Source organism: Saccostrea echinata, unplaced genomic scaffold (genome assembly GCF_033153115.1).
Source record: "Saccostrea echinata isolate AGI-Se365-2 ecotype Australia unplaced genomic scaffold, CSIRO_AGI_Sech_v1 ptg000057l, whole genome shotgun sequence".
NCBI lineage: Eukaryota > Metazoa > Mollusca > Bivalvia > Ostreida > Ostreidae > Saccostrea > Saccostrea echinata.
In genome coordinates this window covers 2,291,747-2,305,658 of record NW_026889806.1, presented here as the reverse complement: position 1 = coordinate 2,305,658, position 13,912 = coordinate 2,291,747, and the positions used below count along the sequence as shown (strand labels likewise).

General features: G+C 31.6%; 1 protein-coding gene and 1 pseudogene across 1 annotated transcript in view; both read left to right on the top strand.

Moving 5' to 3' along the window:
* Positions 1-7,907: 7,907 nt before the first annotated feature.
* Positions 7,908-8,655, top strand: LOC133174041 (uncharacterized; annotated as a pseudogene).
* Positions 8,656-9,038: 383 nt separating this feature from the next.
* Positions 9,039-13,912, top strand: part of LOC133174132 (medium-chain specific acyl-CoA dehydrogenase, mitochondrial-like) — a 42,908-nt gene continuing 38,034 nt past the window's right edge. The window contains exon 1 of the mRNA XM_061309182.1: positions 9,039-9,144. Within this exon, the coding sequence (XP_061165166.1) occupies positions 9,127-9,144 (18 nt within the window). The 5' untranslated portion in view covers positions 9,039-9,126. The remainder of the gene's footprint in view (positions 9,145-13,912) is intronic.

Below are 13,912 nucleotides of genomic sequence, written 5' to 3'. Positions count from 1 at the left end.
TTTTTAGAGTTGTCGCTCTTCTAAATAGACTTCAACGGAACGAGTCGGACCTAGGTAAAATTTGTCAATGATTGATAATTTCACAGAAATTTTTCAAAAATTTTACTTCAGTGTTTGTATATTTTTTAGAGTTGATTTTTACTTGTATGTTTATTTCATCGTACATCGGACACAAATTACCCATGCATCGGACACTTTCCGATGCATGGGTAATCACTTCCATTTTAATTTAAAACCCAAATCACAGCTGTTTTTTACGGAAATAGAAAATAAAAACTCTAAATTTTCGATGAAAATACAAGTTATCGATATATGACGACTAAGAGTAGACTCAATTTATTTCTTTAAACTAGATGATGATAACCTACGAGACAAAGGCGTGAGTTGCCATATAACTAGCATTGTAAAGCCTTTCTAAGGCGATGTGATGCACCTAAAATCTCTTCACATTTGTGGATCGAAATAGTCATTCAAATTGAACTAGAAGGTTAATTTTTAAATAAAAGATAAAAATGTTTCGATATCATTAATTTTAAAGCACCGAGATCAAGGTATGATATTTTTCTGGTTTAAATACCGTGTGTCCGATGCATGGTGAATATTGTCCGATCCATGGTGAATTTTGACTTATCTCGTAAAAATCGAGTTTTAATGATATTTTCTCAATAAATAGCACACGTTTGTGTCAAAAATTTATATTTTAACCACATGCTACATGTTAAGTTCCATTTTGATAATATTCGGTCGTTAGCGACATCGCTAGAACTTGTTGATGTGCGAGGGTGTCCGATGCATGGTGAATTCACCCTAAGTATAATAATTCAAATTCAATTTTATCATTGATAATATTAAAAAATTTCAAAACTGACATATGATTTTGAAGAATTCCGTCCATAGAAAGGGAACTATGAGTATAAGTTCTATTACGAATTGCAGAATTAAATCCAAATTCTTCTAACATACAAGAAAAAAAATGAACCTAGATTACACAATTTTTAGTTTAAAAACATGCTCGTGTAACGAACATATTTTTACTTACATCAGTTGTCAAATATGTGCAAAATTATAGATCAGATCACTTTGAGAATTAAAAAAGAACTTTGTCTTAAGGTCAAAATATACTCAAAATCCGGAGAAAGTGGAGATTTGATCACATCTTCTGTTTTTGATGTTTGTAAGTTCAAATTAATTTGCCACATGTAAATTAGAGCAATTTTTGGGAGTATTTCATTTTCTTATGTTTTTTCATTAATTATCAATATACACGTAGATAAAAGAAATATAGATTTATGGAAAATGAAAACATACTGCCGGTGTGATAGTGAAATGTTTGATAAATATGTGTTTTAGCAATAATTTAGTCTTTGCAAACTTTCTTACAGATTTCTGTAGCATATTTTTTTTAGTATCCCTTGACTATAATTCTGTTATAAAATGGAAGCCGGTGCTTCACAGTCTCCCAGGTGAAGAGTTTAACAATTGCCTTTAAAACTGACAATATATTAGGATGCTTCGTCATGAAAGCTCTCAAAATCATTATTGTGAATATCTAATTATTGACAAAATCTTCCTCAAATTCATTATTTCTTTTTCTCTTATGAATCTGTGTGAGAAGATTTAATGTTCACAGATAAAGCCGGAAGAAGAAATTATATATACCATCAAATACTGTTTTTGTTTTTCTTATTTGAGTTTTATTTTCATATATTCTGTAAATCCTGATTAATATGGATAAAAACAGGACAAAATATCCAAATAGAGGAAATACAGAAAGCTTAATAGATGTTTCCATGACAATCTTAGAATTCCCATTTGATTAAACGACATCATTTAGTATTCAACGACATTGTTTGTGTTAGCATTACATGTTGCTTTCAAACTAGTATCCACCTGATTTTCTGCACCAGGAACAAGTAAAATAAAAAAAAAAATAAATTCATAAAATGAATACTAATCATTTAATCCTGTAGTTGAAATTTTTAAAAGTCAGATACTGAACCAACTAGATATGTCATAGTTTAAAATTATAAATTTATAAAATTAAAACTTACCCTAAACTTATTACGGAAAAATTATCAAAGATAACTCTAATACTTATTGCTATATTTTGCTTTTAATTTTTTAAGGTATTCTAAATTTACTTGAATTTCGTTTTTTAAATTATTTGTTAGAAAATTGCCACAATTGCTGAAGAGCTCCAATTTTGCACATAAAGGGTCCTCTTTCCTTAAGATGTTAAGGATGAAATGGTTTGGAGAAAGGCACAATATGCTGTGATCTGATCACTTCAGTACATTACCCCAGTCGGTAGAGCGCTCACTCCGTCATCGGAAGGTCGTGTGTTCGAATCACGGCCGCGACTGACCCAAATCGATAAAAAAAAATAGGTAGCAACTGTTCCTTCGCCAAGCGCTCGGCACTTTGAGGTGTAAGTTGCGGGTCCTTCGGATGAGGCCTTAAAAACCGAGGCCCTGTGTCACAGTAGGCATTAGCACGATAAAGAACCCTCACTGCTCCGTGGCCCTGAGTGTCGAGTAAAGGTCTAAATTTGAAGCCCTTCACCGGTATATGGTGAGGTCTCTATATGAGTGAAAATTCTCGAACGGGACGTAAAACAACATACAATCAAACAATCAATCAATCAGTACATGTACATTACCCCAGATTACAACTTTTCTTCCTATAATTTGCTGAAATAGATTTCCTGGATTCCATACTTTATACAGTACCTGATGATTAAATATGAATGGATAAACATGACAATGAAACCCAAGGCAAGTTTGGCTAGTTACTGAGTATTACATAGACATTTGACACTGTATATTAGCAATGCAAGCATCACACACCAAAGTCCATCTTGAGAGCTACGACAGGAAAGAACAAAATACAAAGACTGTCAAATGTTACCGAAAAAGGTATTAAGCTGGTTATGGTGAAGAAAAGTCGAGCAGAGTGTTATGTAACATTGAAAATTTTGAGTTTACTGAGTGGCAGTAAATAACTAAATGTGCAGTATTCAGTCTTTACTGCCACCGGTAAATTCATATGACAGAAGCATATCTACAGTAGGGCAGTGATTTGGCAAATCACCATGCAGTTCAGATTAGGAGTCTAACCGAACGCGTGGATCTACCTGTTTATTACCAATCTACATAGCCAACATTTTTAGTTGTTTAGCGTAAATGTCTTTGATATATAATGCGGATATTCTTTGATAAAACCCAGAATTGGGATAGGTGGCGCACACTGATTGGGCTAAGTGCAAGATGTATCAATGAAACATGCTATGCAGGATTATAAATGTATGAGCCCAAATCTCCTTTTATCAAAATTAAGTATGCTTGGGAGAAAAAAGAATGAATTTTTATATTTCTTTAAGTAATATTGTCTCCATAACTTTTGGAGTTTCCAGTTATTTACCACATAGAGAATTACTCAGCTTTCAATATATTCTTCTTAGCCAAAGTTATTATGTAAACAAGATATGAAATAATGAAACTTTATTATGTACATATTAAACCAAAGAAACTGTGTTTGCTGGCAATGGTTATTTTACTACCTTTTTATATTCAGCCTTAGTTTCGTATAAATCTCATATAAGCAATAAATCTTCGTCGAGGTGAGCTAAAAATCGCATCATTGAGTACTTCTTAATACTTTGTCTAATAAATCTATCTGGGGAGAAGGTTCTTTTTTTTCAAACTGAATATTCATTTGCATTAGCTCCTGTCAGCGTCTCAATAAATAAAGTAGTTGTTGTTACACAGTGTATTTTTTCCTTCAATTTCTCTGAATGCAAAGTTGATTTTTTTGCATGTTGCTTTACAAGCACATGCAGAGAATATACCTATACTATATTTGTAGAACTCTGGTACATGAAATACCCTGCACTAGTACAGTAACCATAACTAAAATACTAAACAACTTAAAAGGGGTGAGCTTAATTCTTTTGCGGTGAATAGAAAAATAGATATACATTGAAAAGAAAATTTACTTCGCAAATGAAATCGTAAACTTGTATGGATAATTTCCTAGCGTAACTTTTTTATGGATAAATTCAGACTAAAAAATTATGTAATGTTTAATCTGGAGATAAAGTACTTAGCTATATGCTTGTGATTGCGACAGTTTATTCTCTCTATATAATAACTGTACCGAACTTTATATATGCAAAAGATTCATTAGTTGGTCAAAGTGTTGCAAATTTTTACTAGAAGATTAAGTTGAGTCAGTCAGTTGACAAAATCTGGAAGTAACAGTGCATTGTGAGACTTTAAAATTAATAGTATATTTATCTCTGCCTACAGAATATTTACCATTCAAATTAGAGTACATGTACATATATTTCGTTTCCCACGAATTGTTTCTGTTGTACATGTTAAAAAAAATATTAATCAGACTTCAATTTCATGATCAGCGAAGAAGTTGTTATTCTGTTAAAAGAGGAAGTCACGCTACTCATTAGAGTTCACAATAATATTGATTTATTTCTATTCGTGTTAAGTTCAATCACAATTCCTCATGAAATGTTTTAGTTTGTTTGAGAGACGTAAATGTAAAATGCGACTTACAGAGAAAGCGAGTGACTATCTAATCATTTTAATAAAATTATCTATTGAAAAATAGTTTATGTGTAAAAAGTTAAGTTAACGGACATTGATCAATCTCAGAAATCCTGTAACAGACCGAATCGTGAACAAAAGCAGAAACAACGACCCCTGGAAACATTTAAGCGACGTAGGATCAGGTGCCTAAGAGGAGAAAGCATCCCTTGTCGACCGATTACACCTGCCGTGAGCTCTATGTTTTGATCAGGTAAACGGATTAACTCTTAATCAAAATTGGTTAAAAACAATGGGTAACAATTACCAGGAAACATGTCAATCAAAATAAGCCCTAACGATTGGTGGTATGTATAAACAAAGTAAGTCACTAAAACGAAGGTAGAAATTGCGAAATGTTTACTTTTAACGAGATCATGAAGCCCTGTAACATCAACTTATTTGCCATTAGCCTGGCTGTCACTGTTGAAAATTTTGATCGTTCTCGTAACTTGTGTATCGCATCAGTTGGGTGACATAAACACCATATGCAGGCATAAATAAGAGAAGTTGACGATGGAAATGCTGAAGTCATTCCGTTTGTCATATATTTTACTTGTTAGTTGGACATAAACGTCTACATACGTTAGTAATCAGTCCATAATCAATAAAACATCTAAATATAAAACAAATGTGACAGACTCTGTGGTGTCTTTTATTTGAATATATCGAATCAAAATAACTATACTCAAATTATGTCGAATTTAAAGCCAAAACAAGAGTTTTCTTCTTCTCACGAAGTCTTTGCATAAATTCTGCTTCACAAGAATTTAAAACAGATTTGCAAATAAAGGAGCACAGTTAATGCCAATCGATTTTCCAAATGGTTGTTGGAAGACCTGGTCTTCAAAGACCACATATACATGTACATGTAGATATTGTCAATAAAGAACTCCATCATCTTTTAAATATCAACATCAGTGTACTTTTGTCAAGAACCAGAATGATTTTTAACAAAGGAATTTTGTAGATGATCTATATTTCCGATTTCCATTCTTACTGAAAATGCATATAATAATAAATAAGAGTTTACAGGTCTTCATTCAGAAAGCAAAAACAAAGATATTTATTTATAGTTTAATTCCTGTACGACTTTACAAAATACATGTACATGTATCTGAACCCAGATTTAAATTGAGTTTTGGATATGCCATGATTTGTGATTAGTGATCTTTCTCTCTCTTTTTTTTTATCATTTACATGTTACTCAAAAAAGAATACAATCACATCGATCCCTCCCCAATTAAACATTCCAACACTTGGTTTGGCGCCTTGTCCACCTCCTATACCCTGTAGGTTGTGATGAAATATGTGATTTCCCTGTCATATATTCAAAGTTTTACACATACGTGTATATATAACTAGAAATAAAAACCAACACTTAGATAAGGAGAAAAAATGTCAGAGCTGATAATGGTTCAGAAGAAATGAAACCCGCGTTTTAATAACATTAATTGGTGCTGCGAGAAATTGGAAGAAGTCTTACGTGAATAATAAAACGACTTGATTGGAACACGGGATTATTTTGCTTGAAAACAGGGACATTAAGTACGACTTAGTAAGATGAAATCTATTAAAACCTTAGACATGCTAACTTATACAAGAAACTACGGAATCAACAGGCTTACACAAGATACATGTATATCAAATATACATATTGATAACGGACGTTTCATGTGCATTTGAAATATTAAAATAATGATAATAATAATAATAATAATAAAATATATAATAAAAAATAAATGAAATAAATCTTTAAAAAAAAATGCTATCATACGGTATTATATTTAGGACATGCAGATATTATATATATTAACGATATTTCAAACACTGAGTATTAAGTATGTAAAATGTAATTATAAGGAATGTTATTAAGTTTAGTGTGAATTATTGGTAGCGCGCTTCATGAAATATGCCTTCGTGACAGGGATGGGGTCAATTACTTTAAAAAGTAATTAATTAAATTACAATTACTTTGACTTTTTCTTCAATTAAATTACAATTAAATTACAGGCTTTCTAAGACATGTAATTAATTAAATTACAATTACTTTGCAAAAGTAATTAATTAAATTACAATTACATTTTTAATTTTTTTGAAAATTTTTATAACCCTTGTCAATGAATATACAGAACATCATTTATTTGTATATAAGCTCAGCCTCTGACAAACAGTACAAGAAATATTATGCTATAGGCATTGTGTATCATTCTGGTTTAATTTATAACATTTATTTACAAAACAATAAGAATCTCTTAAAGAACTATCCGAGATCAGTTTGATGCAGTTTCCACCACACAAAACCTACGTGTACATAAATTGCATGGCTTATGATATTTGATTGAAAGTGAGTATTTTAATAGAGTGATATGAGTCGCAATCTCAATTAAATTAAATATTTCCTTTGAAGGTAACCTGAACATCCTAAATTGCTATTTATGTTGAACAATTTTACTTCATAAATCAGAATTGTACAGATAGAACATTCATTCATAAAAATCTGTTTAGATGTTAAAATAATTAATATCAAATTGAAAGTTTTTCTTTTCTAAAGCTAGCGGAGCATTTTAAATTGAAATAATTATCTCCATTGGCTTTGTCTTCTAAATCATGGAATGAATATCTCTTTAGAGGAGTTGATTTGTTTTGATTGCAATTTAAAGCTGTGATCTGGAGGGCAATTATCTCTTCCTAACAAGAGAGAACTTAATTAATGACACACACCTTCTTTTTCTTTAATATTGATCAAACAACAAAGATTGAAATAAAATAAATGTGTGTTTCATAGCTGAATAGACCTAAGAAGGGTGGTTCAAAACTCATATTTATAAACATAGATAAAAGAAATCAAAATTTACATAATGATTAGAAAGAAACTAGTTTATTAGTATCAAGTCAATCATTTAATTATTTTTTGTAAGCATAATTAACCTAAGGTTTTGTATAATTGAAGGATTGAGGATATGTTTAACAATAAAATAAAAACCAGTAAAATGGGGAGGTAGTGGTGACGATATATCATGAATATATCACGAATGTGTATTATATAAAGTAATTGAATGTAATTGAAAAAGTAATTGAAATTACATGGTATTTTTTCAGTGTAATTAATTAAATTACAATTACAAGTAATTGAAAAAATGTTCAATTACAAATTACTTCCAATTACTTCAAAAAATGTAATTAATTACAGTCAATTACAATTACTTTTTTCAATTACCCCATCCCTGCTTCGTGACAAGTCTGTGTGATTTATTCACACTATTAACTCACACAAAACTTAAAACATTCCTTAAATATATAAAATAATTTCACTTAAAATTTATTAAAGATATCCTTGGAGTGCGCTGCAGAACATCCAATGCAGGTTTTCTAGCAGAACTTAAAAGACTACCACTTTGGTCTAAAATTTCATTCTCGAGTATTAAATATTGGAATCACCTGAAAACTTCTGTTTCTTTGGGCTTTTAAACTTTACCAATCCAAAAGTAACAGTAATTCTTCGATTAAAAAATATTTTTCTATTCTAGATAATCTTGGATTTTCAATCATTTCAAAATATAAAAGTTCAATGCAACACCTTTTACCCAACATAAAACAAAGAATCATTGACCAGTGCACTCAGGAGCAAACATAAAAAATCTCTAGTTCAGAAAAACTTGAATTTTATTAAAAAAAAATATACACAAGAAAAAGAAATCCATATGTTGATTTACTCAGAAAAAGATCTGGGAGATTCTCTCTTAGTAGAATTAGATTAAGTACACATAAACTTGCAATAGAAAGTGGTAGATAGAAGCGAAAGGTGTTGTATACTGGTGTGAGTGAGGATGAAATTCATTTTCTTTTTTAATGTAAATCTTATTCTAAGCTAAGAAACACATAACTTAGAAATATTTATAATATAACAAAGAAAAATATTAATCCGGACAATGAAAGATACATGTTAAAAGTATACGTAAATAGTGATATACATAAAGTCTTCAAAATTACTGTGAATAAATTTATAAGAGACTGTTTTGAACATAGAAGTCAATTACTTAATACTACATAAAAATTATGTAAAAATTATCTAATTCTGTTCAATGAGCATTTGCCAATTATTGTAATTGTGTTTGTGCCAATAAATATTTGTATTTGTATAAACAGCTCATAAAACAGACTTTAAAAAAAACAAAAAAACAACAACAACAAAAAAAAAAACAAGAACACATGCAGATGCTAGACGATATAAATAAATAATATTTTAAATAAAAAAAAAACCTGCTTTGAATTAATTTTTTTCTAGTGTCATTGCATACTGAGAGGTCTTGTGGATAAACGAGATAATCGTACAATGATTTTGAAAAAATACAAATACTCACTTTCCATTCTTCTACAATTTGGATCGGGCTCGGTGTCATCTTTACGCAACTAGGCCTACCCTTTCGGCGACAGTTAGTGAGTTACACAAGGATTGAAGGAAAGCCGAAAGGTTGCACTAGACTGTGAAAACTGAATTTTGAAGATAGTTAAAAGAAAAAAAATGTCTTCTTTGAAGCAGGTAATTTTTATAAGTATTATTACATCTGTGCAACTACCAGCTCGATATTGAAAGTGCAATTTCGAATTGCCTCTAATGTTCGAACTTTGAACCCCAAAAACATGAAAAACCAATGTCTTCACGGTCCAGTCTATGAAATTTCTAACACTATAAATGTAAATGAGCATAATGTTATTATTTTTGAGCTACGCAGTATACTGGTGTCTCATAGTATCGCGGTATTTATTTCTTTTGCTTAAAAAAGTTATTCCAAATTCTTACATTAACTTTTCACCAAATACTATTCATAAACCTATTAATGGCCCAACTTTTCAGTGGCTAATTATTTTCTAAGCTTTCTTCGTTTACTTTGTATTCTATTTTTATAACAGGAAGTCTTATTTACCTTCAAAAGTGGAGAGTCTCTTTGTATCGCGGTATTGAAAACATGAAGGTTTGGCACGGTCACAAAGTACAATTTTTATTTTTTAAATTTATGATGTAAATCTACATGAAAACTTAAGTATAATACAAACTTAAGATTTTCAAAATATGAACTTTATTATGGATTTTACTTGGTCATATATTCAATGGTCTAAATAAAATAAAAATGGGAATGGAAATCTGTAAAATTTCGTTTTATTTGAATAAATATTTTTCCAACGGGTGTTCCATACTTTTTAATCATCACAAAAGTCAACATTCAGACGACAGACAGATAGCCCATCAAAAAAAAGGATATGAGCTATGTATCCTAATTTTTGGGAAATACCGCGATACAATGGAACCCGCTATATAATGAGAATTACGGATACAGTTAAGGTGCACAATGGAAATATCGGCGATTTTTCATGTTACAAAATATATTCTTTTTCAGGATGGCGATTCTTTTTTGTACTTTACAGTGATTTTTATACACCCAATTTAGGTCCAAATCGGCCCTTTCCCCTATCAAAAATTACCAATTTTTTCCCAATTTTAGTTGCTTTTTCCCCCCAGAAAAACCATTATTGACTTTGTTATATTGAATTTTTTATGTACGACTTATCTAAATTGGAACGCTATTGCTCTCGGTCATTCATACTCTTAAAATAATAGTGAAAAACAGCAGATCATTTTGTGCGTTTACAAGACATAGAAAAACACATGGATCATGTCAAACGTCAAACTAAATACATCGTAAGAAAGTGTAAGATGCATGTGAACAGGCGAAACATAGCTTTATTTGTAAATCCAAGAACTAGTAGTTCTACAACAAGCATCCCTGATTCCATGAAAATCAAACTGTTTCTACACCCGGCAGATGCAACTAATATTGCAGGGTAATTGCAGCACAATGATTAGGGTGATTTAGAAAGCTAGAAGAAAAATGATTTGTTTTAAATCATGTCAGATTATATCATCTTCAATGGCTATTATGAGTAGGATTTTTTTCTTATGTCTACCATTATGGCAAAAAAAAAAAAGAATTGAAATATAGGACGGTCACAACTAATGACAACTTTCAAAGATTAAAAAAAAGTTAAAAATGTAGAACTGTGTCTAATTTGTTATTTTGTAGTAAATATTTTGAATAAATGATGTTAAATTTACTTATATATTTTATTTTACCTGTCAATTAAGGTTTATTTCAATCTTATTGATTTTTCCCAATTTTACACAAATGTCGATGATTTTTAGCTCACCTGAGCTGAAGGCTCAAGTGAGCTTTTCTGATCACATTTTGTCTGTAGTCCATCTGTCCGTCCGTCCGTCTGTAAACTTTTCGACTTCTTCTCAAGAACCACTGGGCCAATTTCAGCCAAAGTTGCCACAAAGTATCCTTGGGTGTAGGGGATTCAAGTTTGTACAAATGAAGGGCCATGCCCTCTTTCAAGGGAGATAATAAAGAATTAGTGAAAAATTAATAGCATCTTTTAAAAATCTTCTTCTCAAGAACCACAAAGCCAGGGAAGATGAAACTCATGTGGAAGCATCCTCAGGTAGTGTAGATTCAAATTTGTTCAAATCATGACCCCCGTGGGTAGGGCGGGCCACAGTGGAGGATCAAAGTTTTACATAGAAATATATAGGAAAAACCTTTAAAAATCTTCTTCTCAAGAACAGCAAAGCCATAATGAGTCATATTTATATGGAAGCATCCTCAGGTAGTGTAGATTCAAGTTTGTTCAAATCATGACCCCCGTGGGTAGGGCGGGGCCACAATGGAGGATCAAAGTTGTACATAGAAATATATAGGAAAAATCTTTAAAAATCTTCTTCTCAATAACAGCAGAGCCATGATGAGTCATATTTATATGGAAGCATCCTCAGGTAGTGTAGATTCAAGTTTGTTCAAATCATGACCCCCGAGGGTAGGGCGGGGCCACAATGGAGGATCAAAGTTTTATATAGAAATATATAGGAAAAATCTTTAAAAATCTTCTTCTCAATAACAGCAGAGCCATGATGAGTCATATTTATATGGAAGCATCCTCAGGTAGTGTAGATTCAAGTTTGTTCAAATCATGACCCCCCGGGGGTAGGGCGGGGCCACAATGGAGGATCAAAGTTTTACATAGGAATATATAGGAAAAATCTTTAAAAATCTTCTTCTCAATAACAGCAAAGCCCTTATTGGTCGTATTTATATGAAAGCATCCTCAGGTAGTGTAGATTCAAGTTTGTTCAAATCCTGACCCCCCGGGGGTAGGACGGGGCCACAATGGAGGATCAAAGTTTTACATAGGAATATAAAGGAAAAATCTTTAAAAATCTTCTTCTCAGGAACAGCAAAGCCCTGATTGATCATATTTATGTGGAAGTATCCTCAGGTAGTGTAGATTCAAGTTTGTTCAAATCTTGACCACCCGGGGGTAGGGCAGGGCCACAATGGAGGATCAAAGTTTTACATAGAAATATATAGGAAAAATCTTTAAAAATCTTCTTCTCAGGAACAGCAAAGCCCTGATTGATCATATTTATGTGGAAGTATCCTCAGGTAGTGTAGATTCAAGTTTGTTCAAATCATGACCCCCTGGGTTAGGGTGGGGCCACAATGGAGGATAAAAGTCTGAAATAGAAATGTATAGGAAGATATCTTCTGATGAAGAACTGCAAAGCCATGATTAGTCATTTTGATTTGGAAGCATCCTCAGGTAGTGTAGATTCAAGTTTGTTAAAATGATGACCCCAGGGGATAGGGATGGGCTATAATGGGGGATCGAAAATTTTACATAGGATAGGAATATATAGGAAAATATCTTCTTCTCAAGAACTGAAAATCATGTTTAGTCATTTTGATATGGAAGCATCCTCAGGTAGTGTAAATTCAATTTTGTTCAAATGATGACCCCCGAGGGTGGGGTGGGGCCCAATAGGGGGATCGAAAGTTTTACATAAGAACATATAGAAAAAAATTTCTTCTCAAGAACAGAAAAGCTATGTTTAGTCATATTGATATGGAAGCATCCTCAGGTAGTGTAGATTCAAGTTTGTTCAAATGATGACCCCTGGGATAGGGAGGAGCCACAATGGGGGATCAAATTTTTACAAAGGAATATATGGGAAATTTTTTTAAAAATCATCTCAAGTACAACAAAGCCATTTGTTATATTGACATGGAAGCATCATCAGGTAGTTTAAAATTCAAGCCCCCCCCCATAATCTTTTCAATACTGAACTGATTTGTGCTTCTGCCTTGCCAATGTGCTCAAGTGAGCGATGTGGCCCATGGGCCTCTTGTTCCCAATTGTAAAGGCCCAGGCCCCTTTTAAAAAATGTAGAAAAATCACTGCTTTACTAATATCGGACAAATGTAATTATGGTTATTTACTACATATTGAGGACGATTAGATTTTCTATTTAGACTTGTCACTTGATGTGGCAGTCACGTGATTTTTGCACATATATACTTGCAGTATTGAGGTCACCTATAAATTGCAATAGTGCAAGGCCATAAACAAGTTAAGATTCGAAGTTTAATTTTTAAATAGTTTCAACACCCATTGTAGTTTATGAAAAGTGCTGTGATCCTATATAGATTCTACTATTTCATTGTTAAAATCATATTTGTATGAACGCATACTAAATTTTTTGCTGGTCAGCTTCATTAAATATAGAAATAATTAATTCAGTTTCAAGATTTCAACAGGATCGCATCACTTTTCAAATAGCTTAATTGTTATAGTGTTTATGTTTAAAAACTTGTCATGATCCATTGAGCAGGTCTGGGCATCCTCCGTTTTTGGAGGATAGCTAGATTCAATATGGCGGCCATTTTTTTTACCATATATGGAAACCGCATTGCATTGTGGGATAGTTTATACTCTGATTTTAGAGGATATCACAGGTAATTTTCAAAGGCCTGGTGCCTACCTTTAATCAAAAAGTGCAAGCACCAGAGTAAATGTAAATAAATTAAAGTTCAAACATTAAACTATCAATTGTATTTGGCGATTTGAGATTCTATGTCTAGATATTTTGCAATTTATTTTCAAAGTTGGCACTTTTGGCGATCCATTATTGCTGAATATTTCTTGTTATTCTGTGTTATTTTTTATGATTTTTCACTACTTAGACAAATAAAAAAAAAGGACTTTGATATTTCTTCGATATTTTCTTTTAATTCAAAAATGGAGGACAAAAGGAAACATATTTTAAGTGTATTTAAAACGCAAAATATAATCTGCGTTATGATTTCAGCAATCAAAACTATAATTAAAATGGATTGAATGAATAATTATAAAAATAAATAATTTGAATAGCATAAATAAATAAAATAATAATTTATCGTGTTTAAGAAGAAATT